The sequence below is a fragment of the Excalfactoria chinensis genome, chromosome 4 (genome assembly GCF_039878825.1).
Source record: "Excalfactoria chinensis isolate bCotChi1 chromosome 4, bCotChi1.hap2, whole genome shotgun sequence".
NCBI classification, from domain to species: Eukaryota; Metazoa; Chordata; class Aves; order Galliformes; family Phasianidae; genus Excalfactoria; species Excalfactoria chinensis.
The window spans coordinates 83106690-83129328 of NC_092828.1; the positions used below are offsets into that span (position 1 = coordinate 83106690).

At 40.8% G+C, this 22639-nt stretch overlaps 1 protein-coding gene across 7 annotated transcripts in view; it reads right to left on the reverse strand.

Moving 5' to 3' along the window:
* Positions 1-5615: 5615 nt before the first annotated feature.
* LRCH2 (leucine rich repeats and calponin homology domain containing 2) overlaps positions 5616-22639 on the reverse strand; it is a 39568-nt gene continuing 22544 nt past the window's right edge. For 4 of the 7 annotated variants that reach the window (XM_072334851.1, XM_072334848.1, XM_072334850.1 and 1 more), the window contains 10 exons: positions 20604-20672; positions 19593-19641; positions 18440-18556; positions 15595-15639; positions 15133-15183; positions 14009-14066; positions 13022-13134; positions 12397-12534; positions 12006-12083; positions 5616-11589 (listed from right to left, as the gene is read on the reverse strand). In XM_072334851.1, coding sequence (XP_072190952.1) covers positions 11470-11589; positions 12006-12083; positions 12397-12534; positions 13022-13134; positions 14009-14066; positions 15133-15183; positions 15595-15639; positions 18440-18556; positions 19593-19641; positions 20604-20672 — 838 coding nt within the window. In that variant the 3' untranslated portion in view covers positions 5616-11469. The remainder of the gene's footprint in view (positions 11590-12005; positions 12084-12396; positions 12535-13021; positions 13135-14008; positions 14067-15132; positions 15184-15594; positions 15640-18439; positions 18557-19592; positions 19642-20603; positions 20673-22639) is intronic. The other 3 variants (XM_072334854.1, XM_072334853.1, XM_072334849.1) reach the window with 1 other exon arrangement.

The window sequence follows — 22639 nt, forward strand, 5'->3', positions numbered from 1 at the left end:
CTGAGCAACCAGGGCTCAGCACCAAGCAGCCACCTCCTCCAAGGGCTCCTGTAACTGAAAGCTGAATGTGCCCCAATGCCCACATCTGCCTGCATAAGAGCCCTGTCCCTAGAATGGGTGCAGGCTGAGGTCCTGAAGCACATGTGGCAAGTGCCCATGACTGAAGTCCTCTATGCACTATGGAAGGGTGCAGGGATGCAGTCTGTCAGCTGCACAACTTTGCACATTACGTTCATTTTCTCACAGCTGCTTCTAAGGTTACGCCCACACACCAAATGAGGAAACAGAGGGGAAGGAATTGTTCTTATTTTTAAAAATGCAGTTCTATGGCATTTCTCATGCTCAGGAAGCTAAAAGGCAACTGCTGCCTGCCAAAAATGAGACCGAAGCTGGGATAGCCGTATAGCAGATCAGTCGGCAGGGGGCTATGAGCATCTGGCCCAGTTTCACCTCACAGGTGGGGCTCGACCAGCTCAAACACTGTTTAGATCAGCTATCACCTCAGCTACGGCCCGATACCTTAAGGCTATTGATTGAGAAAAGCAGAAGTTCCCATGGGAGCGATGGACTGAGCCCCAAATCATCATGCTGTTTCTTACTTGCTTCCTTTCCGACTCCCACTGGTTCTATGCTCTGTAACTGAAGTTGCCTTACACAACCAAGAGATGACTGTATGGAGGTCACTGAAAAGTAAGTTATGCCTCCTATTCATTTCCAGGGAAACTACGACAGCTACAGAGAGCACAGTGGCACTGCTTGACAGAGGACATTCTCAGCTACAAAACACCCTTTTCCAATGTGGTCGTCACCACGAGCTGTGCATTTTCACCAGCAATGAACAAGAGCTGCCTGCCGTGCTTGTAAAACCCTGCACCAACCGAGGTGCCCCACTTGTTGCACAGTGTTTCACCACTCACCATCTCTCTGTGTTGGTCTCCAGAAACGTTCAGCGTTGATGAATGACAACGGGTGCCACTTTTTGCTTCACAGGAGAGTTTAATGGCACTCTTTTATTCCATGTGCACTTCCATGTCAGACACCATTTGGTCAGACCGCACCTCTGCTGCCATCCCACCAACATCCACCTCTGACATCGTGTGTCAATATAATAAAATAGGAGGCATTACTTTTGGAGCAGCCCCACAACATTTAAGTCGCTCTTCAGTGATGCTTTAACAGCGTAGAACAGAAGAAGAAGAAAAAAAAATACTCCAACAGACCTTAAGAAATATATTAACAAATCTTCCATCAATGTGCTGATCAACTGCCACTCACCAGGAGGACATCATAGGAGAAAAGTTATCTGCTTTAGTCATAGCATGGCCTGGGTTGCAAAGGACCACAATACTCATCCAGTTCCAACCCCCTGCTGTGTGCAGGGTCACCAACCAGCAGCCCAGGCTGCCCAGAGCCACATCCAGCCTGGCCTTGAATGCCTGCAGGGATGGGGCATCCACAACCTCCTTGGGCAACCTGTTCAGTGCGTCACCACCCTCTGGGGGAAAAACTTCCTCCTGATATCCAACCTAAACCTCCCCTGTCTCAGTTTAAATCCATTCCCCCTTGTCTGATCACTGTCCACCCTTAATGAAAGCAGCTCAGTAGTCTGCCTGCATCTGTAAGGACTTACCCCCAGCCGGTGGGTACAGCAGCCTGCACTCCTCTGGACGTGAGTTATGCTCTCCTTATATCCTCCCAGTGACTGAGCAGTGACTTTACGATCACTCCTAATCCAATTATGAGTATTAATCTCAAAGCCCTGATTTCTCCTGAAGCATCTCCTGGAGTTGCACCACCTGCCCTGGGGCCATTCTGCCAATGCTTTCTTAATGAAGTCATAGTTCCCAGTAAGTCCTCAAGCTGGGCATTGGCTCTGTCTGAATTGCCTTACGATAGAGTTAGTTACGAATTTAAACAGGGTTTGAAGAAGTGCTGTTGGGAACAGGCTGCCTGACCTCCGCCTGCACTCACATGTTCCCCTGCCTCATCACCTGCCACCTGAGAAAAGGAACAAATCTGTTTTTCTTCTGGGGTACAGAAGCCCAGGAATGGCAGTCAACGCATTTCCCATTGGAAACCCTTATAAAGGCACAGTGCAGGAATAGGAACGGGGTTGAAATGGCTGCATCTTCACTAACGCAGACAGACAAGTGCTGCTTCAGCACTGTGCCCACCCTGCCTTGGGCAAAGGGAAGGCCTGGGAATGCTGGGGGGCAGGAGGACATGCAGCATTGCAGGTTGCTTGCCACAAGGGAAAGAAAGATGCAACAGCTCACAGAGGAAATTAGCTTGGCTCGTCCTCCAGCCCACAGCAACTTTCTCTCGCTGGCTCCCTGATTTATGCACTGAGAATATCAAGCATAGAAACAAATAATTAAATAAATAAATAAAAAGCCCAACAAAAAAACTTTCCCATACTTGTAGATTTTTATCGTTGTGAACATCTGGGACCGAAAACATTCATCTGAGGTCAGAATGTCCTTACAGCTCCAGCGGAGGGCTGAACGGAAACGCTGAGCTGGCTGCTATTGAGGACAAAAAAGGTAAGGAAATTCACTTCTCACATCTTACCAGTGCAATTGCAAACGCCTGCTTTGGTTTGAAGTTGGTTCCCCACCCTTATTTTTAAGTACATGCCTCCTGTAGCAATGCTTTTTGTGGACGCTTTCCATAGGACCACTTTACATGAACCATACTCTCAAAGCTGTGAGCTTTGGTAAACAGCGCGATGTGGAGCATTGCCCTTGGACTCCACTGACATTGCAGCACAGGAGACAAATTAACCAGCAAGAGACACGCTTTCATATCAGTCTGTGTTGGAGATCATAGAATCCTAGAATGGCCTGGTTGAAAAGGACCACAGTGATCACCTATCTTCAACCCCCTGCTGTGTGCAGGATCACCAACCACCAGATCAGGCTGCCCAGAGCCACATCCAGCCTGGCCTTGAATGCCTGCAGGGATGGGGCATCCACAGCCTCCTCGGGCAACCTGTTCCAGTGCGTCACCACCCTCAGAGATGTCAGAGCATGCTCAGCTGGTGGGAAACATGCCACCTAGTGGAGATGTGGCACTGAGGGACATGGTGATGGGCACAGTGGGGACGGGTTGGGATTGGACTCAGTGATCTTGGATGTCTTTTCCAACCTCACTGATTCTATCAGCTGTGTGTTGGACCCACCTGCATTTCCTGGCTTTCATGTGCGTGAGCTTGCAACAAGTCATAACTTCAGCACGGTCAAGTAAATCTGGAATGAATCGAGGGCTTGGTTTTAAACACAGCATGGCTTGCCATTTTCACTGAGGTACCAAACACAACTATCTAATTCACAATGAAGGAACTTCAAAGAAATTCTTAATACAAGTTAATCAAAAGAGCACCTGTCAACCTGACCCTGCACATTAAGGGCTGTTTCACAGTGTTTCACTGGCAAAAGTTAGAGAGCAGCTGAGGGAGTTTTGAAGTCCCCAAAAACACATCAAAGGTCCAGTGATGCCACATGTGCTACTTCAGTGACTGGTAGACAGGCAAGCACAAAGCGTGGAACCAAATGGAAAGGCAAGAATGCATTAGTAACAAAGAAAGCTCGATTTCTGGAATCCAAGTGCAGTAGTTCTGACCACTGAAGGTTTCAGAAGAAGAGATTTAAGAGGACAGGAAGCAGTTTGATAATTACCCTGCCACTGCACCAGAAACAATGCAGCCATCAGCTCACTGATATTCCCAGGAAATGCAAGTTTATGTTTCAGAGCCAGCATCGCAAGATTATCAGTGTTGGCCGAAGCATCTCAGTTACATCCTTGTATAAATATCTCACTGGACCAAGAGCACGATGACCTTCCCATTTCAGCAGACAATGAACTCATCAGACGCTGATTATAGGAGCAGAATAGCTTTAAGCTAAATATAGTTTGTAATTGAGTTCTGCACCGCTTACCCATTTCTAAATGATACGGATGGAAGTTCTCGGGAGATTCCTCTTTATTTTACTTGGATTTATTTGGAACTGGAGAACTGGAGGAGCTTGGGAGGACTCCTCTCAACAGATGCTCTTCAGAAGCCCTTGGGAGCCTATGCCACACTGCATAGTGTTTGCCGTTGGGTCTGTGGGAGAACAAGGGATCCTGGAGACCAAAAGCAAAAGGCCAAAGAGAACAATGCCTCCTCCACTCGTGAATTCACACCTATCTCGAATGTCAAGTTCTTGTTAACATAAATTAATATTTACTGTAAGAGATGAGTAGGTCTTGCTCAAACAATCTGCAAAAGGACTCCAAATAAACAGATTGTATCACGAGCTGCTCTTTGGCTAGATAATTAGAATACCATTAGTACAAGATTTCCTTTATTAACAAGGACTAATTAAAAACCAATTACTTTTTTCCCTGCAAATTGGCTTCATGCGCAACACTGAACGTCATTTGGATAACATTTCTGGAAGGGCTTCTAACAGCCATCCGAGTAATAGCTGTAGCCACCAATTAATGCTTTGAAGACAGAATGCTTCTGTGAATGCAAGGAGGAGCTGATTGCTTCTCTTACAGCTCTGCAACTGAAGAGCATCAGAGTGACTTTTCTCATGCAGATGACCAAGGACTGATGTGGTCCATGCAGCCTGAGGCAGATGTGGTTGCTCCTCTTATAGACCCAGAATGCCTGTTTGCAAGAGGAGAGCTTTCTTCGGGGCTGGAAACTAAACAACAGACTCAGAATGAAACCCAACAGCCCCTTCAGCTCTAATTAAGAGAAAAACAATACTAAAAACCCAACTGCCCAGCTTTATTTGTCAAGGGATGTTGCTCACTTTAAGCAACGTTGCTTTTCAATTTCTGCTTTAAAGAGTTCCACCACAGAAGAGCTGGGTGGTGCAGCAAAGGCACTGGCACAGGTTGCCCAGAGAGGCTGTGAACATCCCCTCTGTGGCAGCACTCAAGGCCAGGCTAAATGGATGGGGCTGTGAGCAACCTGGGCTGGAGGGAGGTGTCCCTGCTATAGCAGGGGGTTGGAACTACAAGATCTTAAAAGGTCCCTTCCAACCCAAACCATTCTGTGATTCGTATCACAGAGCAACAGCTCTCTCAAAAACCTTCTGACATTCACCCAACATAATGAAACTGCACAGAGCTTTGAAAAGATAGAAATTCAGGGAAACAAAAAAATCAGCCTTGTCATACAGTGTATTTTAACTGTGATGGTATAACCTAATTTAACAACAGCTACTGGCAAGACCAGCATTTCTGCTTCCCTCCTGCTAGATCTGGCACCTGATGACTGCAAAGGAGACAAAAGGTGATCTGCGCTATTCCTCCACCCAGCCCAGAGTGGGAGAGGGAAGCTCCTCCATCAATAGGAGTTTCCACGCTGAATTAAGACGCAATCACCTTAACTGCCATATTCTCTCCCATTTCACTGTTGATTAACCAGAAGACCAAAGATACATCCCCTGGATTTCCATGGAATGGGAGTTACCGCTTCTTTTGTTCCATACGCAGCCAGGCAGGTTATCTCTTAAAACAACAACAGGCACGTTTGAAAGAGCACACAAACTGACATTATTTACCACCAACACAAAGACCGAAGTGAAACCGAGGGAATAAACTTGCCTACACGAAGGTTATGAAACAGTTTGTATTTTATACACGGAGTGTACGTACACTCGTTTTGGAAATGTGGGTTTTTATCCATGCAAATTTAATACAAAATAAAAATAAAAACAGTCTATTTACAAAAGCAAAACCAAACCAACAGTAGGAACATTTCTTCAAAAGAAACATATACACGTTGGAAGCTCCAGCGGCAATGGAAGTCCTGTAAAAACACTGAGTACACTATAATACAGGTAGACAATCTTCTGAAGTGTGAAAAATGCGCTTTACAAGAACAGGGAATGCAGAATTAATTCAAACGCGCTATCCAACAGACGTCACGTATGTACACCATTTAAGTTTGGAAATGATCGCCCTCCAGCTGTGCCTCAGAACTGCTTCCGTGCCGTCCTGCACACGTTTACATACTGATACTGCGTTTCCTAAGTCTCATCATCACAAAATAAAGTCACCGAATAGCAAGTGATAACCGAAAGCAAATCACATTCTCCTTGTTCTACACATCACACCATAGTAACAAGAATTCACATCACTCCCAACGTAACCCACCAACCTCCGCGTGCCCCCTTCGAGCACTGAAAGCTTTCATTACCGTCTGGTGCGAGAGACATCGATCCTTGCGACAAGGGAACCAACCCCAGAGCTGCAGCAATGCTTACCGAAACACTTGAGTTCAGTAAACAGAGCCAAGTTAACACTCGGTTCAAGTGAAGAGCACAATCTTCAGAAAAATGTTACAATACCGACCAGCCAGGAATGGCACAACCAACATATGTAGAAATTCTGGGAAGATTTCATCGATTCCTTCACATATTTAAAAAGAAAAAATATATGAAAAAGCATCATTGTGGCCACATCCGCATGTTGGCTGTTTCATAATCTCCCCTCAGATAACCACAACAGGGGGGGAAAAGTCAAGTTTTCCTTATTTCATGCAATTCTGGAATAGGCAAGGAATTCCTCCTTAGTGCCAAGAACTCATTTTCAATGTCCGACTTTGTGATGTAGCTCTCAGAACTATTGAGGGAAACTCTGCTCTCACTGAAGGCAACGGAAAGTACCCCAAATGATTTCATCTGCTGTCAGCTCAAACCATTCTTCTCCTCTGTTTGCTAAGGGAATCAAGAGATCCTGGAAAGGCTTTTGGGAGTGGGTCTGTTTGAACATCAGTATTCTAAGATGCGTGTAGACGAGAAAAATATTTATAAAAGTCCTTCTTAGAAAGTGTAAGTTGGCTATAAAACATCTGAACTACAAATGGCCGATGATGTCATGTTTACATCAACTCTTATTCCTTCCAGAGAAACTGTGTCGCTTACGGCAATCCCCTTTGCTTCCTATCTCAGAGGAATGCCAAAAGCAGCAATGGAGCAACTCCAGCGTGTGACCACGACTGCAGGATGCTCACTGTCAGAACTGCACTGCGAGAAATACAGACTGGCAAACAAAGCAAAGGTTTCTTGCGTAAGGAACACAAGAGGCAGAACTGCTCCTGTAATGGTGAGATTAATCTGGCACCAAGTTAATCACATTCCCTCTACTTTAACAATCGAGATCAGCAGAGTTGTATTATTACTACTATTATTCTAATTCCAAAAGGTCATCTGTAAACAGGAAATGTTTCATTGGCTGTGTGTGTGTTGCAGAGGAGTGGGGTTTTCAAGCTTGCTTTTCCAAGGAAAGGTCAGTGTTTAAATAAGACGCACCTCTTGAAAGAAACACATGTTAGTCTGATCTGGGGAAGAAAAACAACAAGTTTCATTTACCAACACAGAGTCACCTCCTATCTGCAGAAAGTGCCAAGAACTCCTCTAAAAACCTCACCCTTGCACTGCATCCAGCTGAAATCCACACTCCTGAGCTTAAAAATAGATATAGATTGCTTTGAGTTATCGCTGAATAGTCTTGCTTGCTGCCTGACTGAGATTTGGCACATGACTAGCAAACTTGAACTCTGTATTAGCACAGAGACCTCTGCATTGGTACAGAGACCTCTTTGGAGGCAAGCAGACCGCCTGTATTACACACAAGAGCTACTTTACTTTCTTTAATAAATATTTTAAATATTTGCACACGTGTACAATGCTGAGCCTTCATCCTCCTCTTCAATATGGAGAAGGCACGGAAAATTGGTGTTAGTGAAAATAGATGCCTCCATTTTTTTGTTTAAATTTGGCCAGCCTTATGTTAAGCTGAAAAGACTGCTGCTAAGCAATAAAGCATTTGTAATAAGAACATTCTCAGTGCAGCAAAGTGAGATGAATCATAGAAATGGCCTGGGTTGAAAAGGACTGCAATGCTCATCCAGTTTCAACCCCCTGCTATGTGCAGGGTCGCCAACTAGTAGATCAGGCTGCCCAGAGCCACATCCAGCATGGCCTTGAATGCCTGCAGGGATGGAGCATCCACAGCCTCCTTGGGCAACCTGTTCCAGTGCGTCACCACCCTCTGGGTGAAAAACTTCCTCCTAATATCTAACCTAAACCTCCCCTGTCTCAGTTTAAAACCATTCCCCCTTGTCCTATCACTATCCAATTTTATTGAGGTGACAGACCTTCTAATAGTACAAAAGCTCTGCTTAAGAGTAATTTTTTCTTTTCCTACCATCTTAATGCTCCATGGCACATTAGAACATTTGCATGAAGTAGATAAATCAGTAATATACAACCAGAGATCACTGCTTTAGCCAAGAAGTTGACACCGCAGCTTCGCTCGTGTCACACAACTCATGTTCTGCCTCTAGAGAGATAAAATCTACTGAAACCAAAGTATGTGCTGACTTCACTGAAGCCAGGACTTTATCCAGACACTCCTACAATTCATGTCAAACATTCACTGTTCATAATGTCTGCTTCTGTATCTTACAGTAATTTAATTTTTGGTTCTATTTTGAAAGACCTTCAGATAGATGCGTACGGAAAGGTTTCTGGACAGCCAGCAACCCCTGACCAACACTGCAGACCAGCATTATAAACTAGACGTGAAGCATTTCTGAAATACAGGGTCTGAAGTCCCCATCCTTTACAGCTATCCTTTCAATGCCACTGCTGTAAGCCCACAATAACTGCAATGTTATTGCTTAAAGCATCTGTGTGCTGCATCCAGTAACAGACAGAACAGGAAGAAACAAATACAGGCAGGCAGAAGCCCTGTCAGCATGCTGATTCACTCCAGCTTATGGAGCATGTCACATTATTGCAATAAGTTCATATCGCGTTGCCAATTACAAAAGCACCCTAGTTAACTCTTAAATTCATTAGGAAAACTTAACGTAGCTTCATTTTCTTTTTGCATATTGGTTTTTTTTTGTAGCATTGCTCCAGAGCATTACTTGGAAAAGTGGCTACAGGAAAATGAGAAGAGATTCATTCGGGTACAGCAGAGCTTGACTCAGATTGCTCTTAAGGACACTGGAAACTCTAAACTTTTTGCAGTGCTAGAAAGGAAATCCTCTAAGTATCATGACTTATTTTCCCCATAGACATTAAGAAGGCTGTAATAATTTCCAAAGAAATCAAAGCAAGGCTGTTCCCAGCACACTCAATGGGGAAGGATTCTGGAGTGGTTACAAAGGGTTATTTCTGTAGTCTTCAATTTCAGAGGTACAACTGAAGATGAGGACATGAATTCCATATCCAGTTATCACGGTACTAGGAGACAACACACTCATCCCATGTAACTGAAAAGCATCTGGTACATTACACCAAGGGGATTCTTAATGTTTACACTGCGATGTGGCAAGTTGAGAAGTTTAGCTCTATTTGGATGAAAAGTGTTTAAATCAAGAGAAAAAAAAATATGTAAAAGACAATTAAGTAGCAGTGTGGATTGGGTTAAACCAAGTAATATAAAGTGACAACTCACAGCCAGCAATCCAATGGCCAATAAACTGAAACAGAACTGTTACAGCCATCAGATACTACACAGCAAGGAACTGAAAGACAATGAGTTACTCCTGTTGGATGGTTGTGTTCTTCAACTGCAGCACACAGCAACAAGAAATCTGCTTAATGAAACGCATTACCTTCTCTTTTTAGTCTTCGCATGACTTCGGGTCACAGAATTACAGATGCTGCCTCTAGCAAAACATAGATTTAAGCTGTTAAAAGTGAGTATTGTGTGAACGATACAAAAGCCAATTTGAGATACAGCATCTACAGCATTTCAAAAGGTCAAAGCAATACAGATCACACACGTATTCTGTTTAAGGAAGTTAAGATTTTAGATCTAGGGCTTTGGAAATGCAGTTTTACACCAGCTTTTCAATGAGCCGTGAAACCTTAAAGGAAAGGACAGAATCGAATCCTGTTACACACGTGGCAGACACATCCCTCAGTTGAAATTAATCCAGCCTAAGATAGAATATTCATATGAACTACCTCTTCAACAAACTAATTCAACCCTGCCACCGAAATGACCAAATTATCCGCAGCCTCTTTGGAAATGAATTCAGCTGTGTATTCTGTGCGTGGTTTCAGAATGCTCTCAAAATACTGAGAACCTGTGCAGAACACATAAAGAAGATAAAAACAAAGAAGCAGCACGGTGGGAATTCTGCTTTTTCAAAAGTCCAACATCTCAGTGACATCCGTACAAACTGATCTGTGTGTTACGCCACGCTCTTATTCAAACCACGCAAGAAACCTTGCAAATGTGACAAAGGCAAACGCTGATATTCCTCAACTAAATGATGGGTAACTGTAAAGAAAACATCACGTCAATTCAGGAGCAGTATTACATGAAGTCCTGGGATTCACCGAATAAACCTGAGATTTTGGCAGCGTTATCAAAATGTCCTCAATTCCTCTGTATGCACCACGAGTCCTCACGTCGTGCTCACCGCGTGTGTTTGTTTGCCCCAAGCAAAGAAAAGTAGACGACTTGGTTTGTATCCAACAATACATTAAAAACAAACAGGAACCGATTAGGTATTATCAAATTAAATATCATAAATAAAGTGTATTTACAGTCTTTTCTAATTATTAGATAACGACATAATCAACTGTGCAACAAACTTAAAACACCCAACATCAAAAAAATGTGAAGCGTTATTAGTTCAATCTCCACGTATCGAGTTTACAAAAAAACTATTAAAATATTTAAAAATTCCCGTTTTTTTATCTATTTTCAACAAAGAAATCTCAAAAAATGTTTTAAGACTATGAAGAGTTATCAGTTACACAGGCACTTCACATGTAAACAATCTACAGTACAACTGAAATAAAAATATTTGGCACCAACCTAGAAGACTGGAAAAAGAAAACCTCAGCGTGTCCTTTTTCCCATTGCTTTGCATCACCACACACTCAGACTAAATACTGGCAATGTTGGAAGTGCGTAAGTTACAATCAGGAGTGCAAAAATTAAAAGAGAGAACACTAATGTTAAGGTTTCTAAGAGAGTGGAAGTGGGTTACAGCTATCAGTCACTGCGTTTTTACTGTCACACCGTCGCCACATTTTCGCTTTACCTTTAAATCAGATAGTTGGCCTTCATAGTTCAAGCAAGGAGGATCAGGTTTTGTACTTCTTAATTCAAAAACCGTTTCCAATGTAGAAAAAGAAATCCAGCATTTAACGGTAACACTGTGAGGTGCTATAAATGGTCATTTGGAACTTAAAATTTTAACTTTTAAATGGAGAGGGAACCTGATGCTACTGACATCTTTGTGCATCCAACTACAAAAGGAAACGAATCGTTATGGTATTTTAACATCAGCTGACTCGAAGGTCTTCATGTATAATTCCAAAGTAAGGCTCTCTACAGCATCTGGACAGACATTAGTTTTTGATGGCTTGGATGTTCCTAGGTAGGAATCCTATGTAGGAAGCTGAACTGCTCCAGAGCTTCCATGAAATATCGTTACATGGCGGAAAGCTGAGATACTTTCAACGTGGGCAACTCAAGCAGAGCTTGAACTGTGAGGCCAACCTTCACCAGACCCCTTTCCTCCAGTATGTGATGAGGCAAGCAAAGTCTCTCCTGTAAAATAAAGTAGCATATGTATTAAGCTTCGTCCACTTTTTCCCAGCCAGGTAACAAAAGCATTCTCCCTGAAGCTGCATATACTTTAGATATCTGCATAGAAAATGTCTTTGGCTTTAAGTTTTGCATGTAGTTTCCATGTGGAAAATTTAGTTTTCCCCCTGGGACCTCCTGGAAGCACTAACAGATTGGGTCCTCAGTATTATTCCTGCTGTTGGGTGCCAACTGGAAAACAGCATCCTCAATTTAATGCCACAGGACAGAAATAGGACTCTTCCCTTCTTTTCCTATCTTTAAGCCCCTTGGACAATGTTATAATCACTACTGCCCCCCCAAGGTAGACCCCACTGTAGGCTACATTTCCTGATGTATCTTTGGTGTGATAATGTTAGTCATTAAGGCAATTACTGTACCTGTGGAACACCCAGTTTTTTACAAGCATCCAGAAAGTTCTCAACATTTCTTCGGCACTTTGCCATACTGAGTTTAGGCTGTAAAGAGAGGATGATAGATTTCCATCACCTAATTGTGAAGTACTGTTTACAACTGATGCAAATTCTGCAACAGCTGCTAAAACACAAACCAGAACACAAATGATATAGATCCAATATATGAAAATAGCTCTTCAACTGAACTTCAGAGCCTTATTTAATGCTTCTTGAAAATAATCAAAGAGAGGGAACAGCCAACTAATACAGTAGATACTGTATGTAACTTTTTGGCACTCAACTTCAAAAGCATGTTTTCAATTATGATGCAAAAAAAGTGAGCCACACGTGCAAAAAAGGGAGCTACATGACTTACCACTGCTGGCGATGGTACATGAATGCTGGCAACAGAGCGTGGCCTTATGTGATTGGCTAGATGGCAAAGAACCACTCCATCCATCAGTGCTGCCCCAATGTCATCTGGCAAGATCACTTTTAACCTTGACTCAAGATTCTATTAAAAAGTCCATAAGTGAGTTATTATCGACATAAGCTAATTACTCGTTTTAAATACAAGGTGTTTTATTAAAGTGGACAGTTTTAAAAGCGCATTTTTAATATCAGAATTAAGTGGAGTCAAGTCATACTTTGCTGAGCACAGTTATTCTTTTCTCTGCATTAAGACCATATTCCCTTTTCTAGTTTTGTTTTTTCCTTTAAATGACACAGACACATACACTGACACAGACATTCAGCCAGCAACTACCATAACACAGCTCTCAAAACCATATGCTGAATCCCACTGCTCATGAGAGGAAAGCACAGAATTGAAAGGCAGAAATGTTAGGCTGAATACCTCCACAGCTGTTACTGTGCAGAATTTGTGGGCTGAAATCACATACAAGTTTACTAGAAGGAGGAGTAAAAGACTACCAAGGTTTCAATTGTGGTACAAAGCAAAAGAAACGCACTGCACCCACATAGTAAATAACAGTACATACATTGCGAAGTTGTCTTATTTGTTCCCTTTCTTCCCTCAAATGCTCCATTTTCCTCCTCATTGTAAATCCAGGATCCATTGCTCCATAGTCCTGGCGAGTTGCACGGCTGAAAGCTATTGAACATTACTGAAGTTAGCCATCAAGGATGACAGCAGGGAAAAACATGCTACAGAACTTGACAGAAAGGGGATCTATTGGTATCCTGAAGTGACAGATGCTGTCCACAAGACTTGGTTTTCAAATAAAGCATACAAATCATCTTATTTAACTGCAAGTGTGCTCCTTCAAAATACAGATGCAGAACATTCTTCAGGATTCGGATACCTAAGGTATTATGTTTCTATTTGTACATCTGCAAGCTTATCTCGCAAGCCAGCTTTGAAAATTCTCATGGAGGCTAAAGAAAGGAACAAGTTCAGAGCACTTCTTTGGAAAGCTTGTCTCTTAAATACTTTGACTGCAATTCACTTCATTCGTCATGTTTAGCAAGCCTAACGACAACTGTATTTTATAGAATACTGGCAAAGGAGAACTAACAAGCCTCCTGACTTCTATGAAATCCCAACTTCCTATAGCCTAGGGACATAGATAACTCCAGATGTGCACCACCAGTCATGCCCTCATATCTGCAAGAAGCCAATCCTTTCATAGGACAAATTACATAAAAGTACTTCTCTTGAAACCCTGTTGCCTCATCAAGCCTCAAGAACAACTGCACGCTGTTTCCCTGTTCTTTCACCATGACTAAACATGCAGAAAATAAACCAGTGAAGTTAAAAAAGTAACTGTGCAGCGCTGGGAACTTTCAATTATTTGACAGCTGCTTTGGCAAACCACATCTTTTCCAGAACTATGCTTGTGGTAAGCACACTGAGTGAAATGATGTGCTGTGTCCTCCCTTTGTATGCATTCCAACTCGTGCATCTGGTGTCCTTATTGTCTGCTCCAGCTTGGGGAATAAAAACCTGTTCCATCATGGTAGCTTACCTGACCTCGGTTTGAGACCAAATGGACCGTGAGTGTTACTGTCAGTCCTCTCATAATCCTGTCAAAAAGAGAGAAAGTCTGTTTCCTTCTGTTCCTTACAATAATTAACTTCTGTTCCCATCAAGATAGTGTTTAAATTATTCTCGTCTAAAAAAGAACAGAATTAGCCCTTCTGCTTAACTGTAAAACGCTTCTTAGAAGTGGACACTATAAAGAAAATGGAACTGAACCCATCTTACCAAGGCAGAAAAATCAGCAGCAGATAAACTAAGATCTATTCTAAGAATTAATATCTATTCCCAATCATTTCAAACAACGGAAAAGCATTCTGCCAACTGAATTCCAATGCAGATGTGAGCTAACAGACATCTTCACAACTGATTTTGTTAAGAAATGTTTACTTCCAATTACGAAGATAATTTTTTCTCATGTCAAAATATGAGAGAGAATGCTCAGCAATCTGGTACATACATGAGAAATCCTTAGTTCAATGCATTTCCTTCTGTCTGGGAGACGTTCTACACATTCCACTCCCTCAGGCTTCATATCAGCATTAGTTGGAAACATTTATCTTTGGTACGGTATGTTTACAGCTTAGGAGATTAGTGCAAGTACAGTGAGACTGCACAGATGCTACTAATAAAGCAACACAACCAATGAATGAAGCTGCAAAGCCGTATCATACAGATGACAGAAAATCCTATGAAATGAGACCACTTCAGCAGTGTCAGTGCCTCTGGGTTCCCTGCAGCGTGCTGAAAACTGAACCACAAGTTCTACTTGAAGTTCTCTGAACAGCTCTAGTGCATACTACACAGTATGTCAAGTTTGATTAATCTTCATTAGCTACTTTCATTTGGAAAATAATGGAGACAAAGTAATGCGTCTTTCCACATATCAATCAATTAAATAAAAAAAAAACCTATGGAAGACCAGATAGTTGCAAAGGTAAAAACAAGTTATGCCTCCAGTTTCTACTTCTGACCTTTCATTACAAAGAAATATCCCTAATTCCAGTTTCAAAGTAAGCCAGCAACTTTACGTCTGCACGGCAAACCTGAGGACACGAGTCATGTGCACAAAGAAACGTTTGCTGAATGAAAAACAAAGCCACAAACTTGTACCTCGGACGACACAGGAGACTGTGGGGACACATTAGTATTATCACTGTCTTGCTAAAAAGAAACCAAAGAGATGAGATTATAAAATGAAAACTATGATTTAACAAGAACACGTGAAATAACAAAATACACAGCACACGAGACACATGTTTGTCAAGTACGGCACACATTGGTAGAAACTGAATTTAAAGACAGGCAATGCAGGAAACACTGCTTAAGAAAACTTACGTAGAGCATTACTTTAATAATACCTTTTCCACAGCACACAGTTTTGATGGCTGTTTGTTTTTCCCAAATACAACTATATTTATTTCACTGTATTCCTGTTACGGCCTTGGGAATGCAAAGGTGGTTTGCACCAACTCTAGCCAACGCTATGCTGTTCCATGAATTTGGCTCACTGATGTTGATAAGAGGCAAATAAAACCATTTTCTTATGTATTTCACACAATTTCCATTTCTTACCTCATCGTTTTCATTTCCACTTGAACTCTTTCTGGAAGATTTATACTGCAAAACACACAATTATTAACATTAAAATGGAAGCATGGCTTTCATCTCAACTACATGGCTTCAAGAGATGTCTGGATGAGGAGATATGAGATATGGTTTAGTGGCTTGTGGCAGCAATGGTAATGGGAGGAAGGTTGGACTAGATGATCTTGTAGGTCCTTTCCAACCTTGTGATTCTATGATTCTATAAGAACAAACCCATTTCAAAAATACTTTTATAATGTGAATTCTGACTGCATATAACATCTGATTCAAGAAGACCGACCTCAGTAAATGATATCCTTCGGCATTAGATACAAAAATACACCGTAGAAGCAATTTTAAGATGGATTTCTTTTACAATTGCAAATTCTGATCACATACTTTTACCTACTTTAGGCCAATGCTCTTTCACAGGAGGTCTGTGAAATTTTGCACATTGCTCCTGCCCCAACCTCCTGATCTGAGAAGTGCAATGAAAACGCAGGAGGGATCAAAGCAAAAGAAGTTATAAAGGCACTATTTAGGATGGAAAATAAATGTATTTCATTGAGTGTGGAGGAAACATGCAAAAAACCAAGAACACACAGGTAGAATTAAAAAGCTCCATCTCAACAAGACTCTAAGCTTTAAGTGCATTGGGCTGCACTATCTGCTTTAATGATAGAACATAAAACACGTTGAGAGTCTGACTGTGAAATGGAAGAATCCAGTTCCAGGATCTCTCCTCAGAGATCTGATTTTTAAGGCTTCCTGTAAGTTACGGTTCAAAGAACTTGAAGAGAAAACTGACTTGAAATCACGTTCTAAACATTCACAAATATGCAGCCTTAGATAATTCTGTTAGGTGAAGTTCTGTGTCTAACTGAAACATTGAAGATGTCAGTCTTCCTCCAAGAAGAAGATGCCTTTTCAATAGTGACTGAATAACTTCTTTTGTTTCTAAAAAAGAACCCACGCACACAGTGTAGGCAGTCCTGGGGTCACATACAGAAGTGTTACACACATCTACGTCTGGATATTTTGCTTCTTCAGGTTATTCCCTGTATATCCAAAGGGAAATAATTCCAGTGTGTTTGCAAGGAAATATATTACTTTGGGAGCTTATGTGCCAAAGCTTAATTTTCTGTGCCCTGTAGGTGTCCAGAGATGACTTCTTTTTTACATGGGACTTCAGCCAGTTCTGCATTCAGGCTTTTTCCCCATACTTAACCACATCACAGGCAGTAATTCTTTTCCCTTGTGGGTATGCCAACTAAAATGTCTGCCTAGACAGAGCTACAATCCAACTATAAATTATTCCATTGCATTTGGGTTCATAAAATTGTCTTAGATGGTAAAGGTTCTTGTAACACTAATATTTAGTACAATAAAGATCTGAAATATTGGCCAAGCTTCAAAGACATGCTACAGGAAAAGGAGTTCTGATTCTCACAGGCATCCTTAGCTGCACTGAACAATTGCAGCAATAAAACTATATAGATTATATAATAAAGATGCTCTATAAATACTTCTGGATGCTGAGCCAAGTAAACTGCTCCTGGTTTAATAACACCCATTGCAGTAACTTGACAGGTAATCTCTTCAGATAGTCATTAATGTTTGGCGTCACAGACATTATTCAATGCCCTTTTTTTTCTGCCAAGAAAATATGAACACTATGAACTGCACTTTGATTTGGCTCTCAGAACAGCCTTGAAGCTCACTTGTGTTTGGTTGATTCCCCCCACTATTTGTCATGGATGAAAGGGTTCACTTCATTTACTTATTGCCTTGTTTTTGCAAATGAAACTGATGAGAATGAAGTGAGACAGTACTTTCTGCTGCTGATACATAAGTAAGTTAAGCTTGCTGAGACATACTAATAGCTGTATGAAAAGTAATTTCAGGCATCTGCTTCCACCACAGAGCTCAGAACTATTAGCATTTAAATACATCTTTTGAAGTGATAAGAAATAACTGATGCAAACCTTCCGTATGGATGCTTATTAAACAAAGATAATTTAATGTGTTCAATGGCAGGATTCTCTTTGAGAATTTTCCCCTCCATCCCCTCAAAGATTAGAGGATGAAATTAAAGGATGTACATAGCAAGGGGCTTGAAACTAGATGATCACTATGGTTCTTTTCAACCCAGGCCATTCTATGATTCTATGAAACCTTGGAAAGGGGTCACTGGAATTCAAGTTAGGATACAACTCCCTAAGTTCCTGAGGGGAAGAAAATTAATAGCTTCTTTATAATCCAGATACTTCCTTGTGATTAAAGCATACATTTTTTCCCCCATAGCTTATTTTCTTTAAAATTCCCTATTATTTTATAAACATCATTGATTGTAGAGATCAAGAAACTGACTTAATAATTGACAAATTAAATTTTAACTCAACTTAAAAGTGGTCAGAACTATTCTGATCCTCTTCTGTGTGTAAAAGCAAATTGAACCTGATAGCGCTGTTACTTCTCAGCTGTTCTACAACAAGCAGACACTGACATCTGCTGACCAATGATACTCACTGCAATAGCAAAATCAATACAGAGGAAAACATGCAGCGAGAACCAAAATGCACACGTATCCTTTGTACACGCTGCAAGGAAAGGCAAAGCACATTTTCCTTAGATGGAAAATAAAAGCCTTCTAACTGGGGCCAAACAGAAGGGATGTGGCTTTGAGCAATCTATCTAAAGCAGGGTGCTTGGAACTACATGATCTTCAAGGTCCTTTTCAACCTTGTATGGCTTGCAAAGAAAGGAGAGAAAGTTGAAGCAGCTCAAGATAAAGGAAAAAGAAACACAAGTAATTATTATCACTGTGAATTACCTTGAAATACTCTTTTCTAATCTGTTTACTTCTCCTCCTTTCTTCATTCTGCCAGATTATTGGCTGTGTTTCTGGCCAACGCTGATCGTCCATTGAATCCTTCTGGTTTTCCAGTGGCTAGGAAAGTTTACAAATACCACTAATTATTATAAACTGCAGTTGGCCTCCCACAGTGTAGCTTCAAGGCACAGAATTATCACAGGCAATTCTAGTAGAAATCAACCGTCCACTTAAAAAAAAATCACTCCAAAATGCTAAAATACACTTTATACAAGAAAAAGGAACTATAAAATCATTCTTATGAGAAAAACAAACTTTTCTGCACTAGCTTAATATTCACAGGTGCGTTAGGAAGCCACCTAATGCTATCATACATGACTTCGAAGAGCCATTCAGAAGTGTGGTTAGCCACCAGCACATCTAATTTCTCAGTATGAACATTCACTGAACAGGAAGAGGATGAATATAAGAAGAATGTGTACTGTTCTCACCTAAAAGGTGACCAATGCCAAATAGCAGTATAAAAGTCTCTTCAGAATGCTGCATACAGAGGCATATATAGAATACTTTGATAGAGGCAGTTAATGGAAATTCATTCTTAAAAGAAGAATAAATACAGCTGCTTACTCCATGGAAACCAATGGATAAGCTGAAGGGACCGATTCATAAAGAGGCTAGGACAGAATATCTACATTTTCTCATCTGTATTAAAATATTGGGCCACTCAGCAATTGTAAGTAACCGATGGATTAAGACCCAAAATAATTAAGTACCCTTTACAGTTTCACTGCAATTTCATGTCATGCAAGACTGGAGGAAGTGCACGGAGTGGAAGATGTACATAATTCAAATCGTTTAGAAATCATTTATTTTTAACTGATTTGCCATATTCTTCTTTTTTATGCAAATAAATTCAAAGAATGATTGAACTTGTATCTCAGCAGGCTCAAGATCATACAGCTGTTACCACACCTCCTAAAAAGCCTTGCATTACACAATGTGAGTCAAACTATCTCAAAGTTGATGAGAAGTTTTCCATCTTCCACAATCACACGTGTACTATGTATGCAAGCAACCAAATCGATGCATTTTCTGCAGTAAACAAAATGACTTAACTATGAAGCAAATAAACCTTTTGCATTTGGATATTTACCTGCCAGCTGTATGGAGACACCGGAGAATTCACTTCATCTGTTGAGACACTGAAAATCGAAAGGGATTTCATTACAACATTTTTGTGTATTTACACAACAAGAAGTTGCTATGATCCATTATTTTGTTTCTCAAAGCAAACCATCCAACGTTACTTCAAAGCTGACAAAACATCCATTCTTAAGTACTGGGAAGACTCACAGCTTTCATTTCACTGTTAGCTCCATAAGGCTAAGTAGAAGCTTACACTAACAATGGAAGGGAGAGTCATTTTAAGATGGGACAATGAAATGGCAAGACCTAAGAAAGACCCTGGAGGCCAAGAATGGTGCCTAAACCTTATCAGAGTTTCTGTGAAATTCAGCTCCATCAGCTTACCAACAACATTCCATCCACATTCGGACAGCCGAAGTAGAACACGAGTTAAGAAGCTGTGCAGTATACCAAAAGACTACAGCTGAGGATTTAACACAAGGACTCAGCACTGTGTGCAATGATAACAAAACCTACTCCCAAAGTAACCAGGCACAGGAATTCATTTCTTAATTCCTGTATTTTCTATTTCTTTTTCTTCACGTTTGCCTCAAACCAATTAATCTGCTTTGTAAAGCTGACAGACATAGGAGACCTGTCTGAATCACATTTGTCAGACTGTTAAGCAATACAGCTGAGAACTGCAGGAACTGCTACAACAAACAATCATGTTCTGCTGTTAGTATGTATGTATCTATAGCAACTACATGGTCTATACGTGTGAATTCCTTATGGATATATTAGTATTTCTATTATCTTTACACATTCCTTACACAGTAGGTGACTGGAGTTCCTGTACATCAGCACAATAAGACAACAAATAGTCTGTAACACCCACATACTTTGTGTACACACCTGTTCCTGTTGTTTCATCCTCAGCTAAAACACTAGGTCAAAAGATGGCAGTACTGACACAAAGCACAGCAGAATTAGTTTCATAAGATATTAAAAGCTATGATAAAGTAAAATAGACTAATACCATTTTTCAGACTCCACTGGCTGCTTCGGCCTGTTCCTCGTGCTTACTGAGGCCGAATGATTAAGAAGCCTATAGAAAAATAAAAGCATTATATACAACAGTTTTGTAGTTAATGGCTTTTTTTCTTAGAACACACATTACTTACACAACTTTTCCTGTAAATGAAAGTTTAAACAATAAGGTAGGATTTTCCATAGAGCTGGATTATGTACGTATGCACGCACAGACATGAGATCCAAGGCCAATCCTGCTCCCATTCAACGACACAGTTCTCAGCTTATATAATACTTCTGTTCTGACTTTTAACACACTAACATCGATCATAATCCAAACCAAATTGCAGCTTCCCCTTTTCTCCTTAGATATCTACCAGCTGAGCTAATCTCGCAGCTGCGTGAAGTCACTCCACCCTCCACATAAAAGGCCCCACTGTTTGCTAAAATTAGAAGAGAAGATGGTCAAACTACAGCAGACAGAAAAACAACAGGCTGAGCACTACAGATCAGTCAGCAGGAGGAAGGAGGGCAGCTGAATAAGACTGCAAATGCAAAAGAAATGCAAGAAAAGGAGAGGGGGAAAGCGGAGAATGAGAGAAATGCAAGCTAAGAGCTAAGCTATATCTATAAAAACAACAGAAATTCAACTTTCCTCAACTCTAAACAATAAAAAAATCGTAACATACAGATTCAGATTATTAATTTTAAATTGGGAACACACATGGGAAGGAAATGATGCTTGAGATGTTAAAAATACCACACCCATCATCAGATAAAATAACTGGAATGATTAATGAACTGGAGGTATCGACTTTATGGACCAACACTGAATTCAGCATGTGCTGGAGAGGATGGACATCAAAGGAGGTTTACATCAAATTATGTGGAGAATTTATTAAGAACAGGGAAAAAAAAAAATCAGGAAGAAAACCAACTATTCTGCAGGCACCTTCTTTTTATATGTTATTATCATTATGTACAGCAGTAAAACAAGGAACTTCACATGATGGCTAATTTCCAATCAGACTTCTGATTACTGCCGGAACTCGGAGCTCACTCATCACTCTTTCAGCTCAAATCTGAGCGTGTGAAATTCAGTTTAATAGAACTGACAAGTTAAGCCTGTAAAACAACTGGATAACTCACAGTTTGCAGCATGTGCTCCCTGTATTTTGTCTTCAGAAACAACCTTAGGGGCACCTTCCAGAACTTAAAGAAGTCCAGAAAGAAGCAAGTTTCATCCAAAAATTAACATTCAGAGCACAGGATGCATCGACCATCGTGAAATAAACTGCTCTACAGTCATTAAATTTAGAATCAATTCCCTTGTCATTTAGCAATGCCTCTTCAACTGAAGGCAATAAGAAATTCAGAGGAATTTTGCATTGATATACGATCATTAAGATGAGTTGAAAGGATGTAGGAATTTCAGTGATCCAAACACACTGATGCAACTGCTTCACCAATGCTGACATTAACTCCTGTAAACCCAATGATTCTATGTAGTAAAGGCTATTTCTTCTTCATAAGAGTTCTTCTACATGTGATGTTAATGGCACAAAGAGCCCAGCAATCGCTTTTATTGTTGTCATCTATCAAATGCAGCTACACGAAGATTTGGACAGATGATTAGCCAATGGACTTGCTGATGCTCACATTGAATCCCAGTGTAAGAATGTGCAGAAGAGAACTGCATCAGTACTGCAATTCATTTCCTACTTACAGGTCCCACTGACCACAAAAACTGTGCTATTACACAGATCAACTCCTGCTTTGCAAGGGTTATAAAACATACACCATGTAAAACGTGAAAACTCAAGAGCACAATCACACATATTTATACACATTAAGCTCAAAAATCGATGCTGACTCATTTTTCTAGTTGTAAATCATGCAAACTAACAACTGCACCAAAGTGCTGATGAGATTGGAAAGATCTGGTAGTCCAGTTATGTTACTTTCCAAGATCTAAGTGTTTATAAAGCAGCATCTCTTCTCAACAGTCTTTGCTTTTATATTTTAAATGAACATAATACTGCA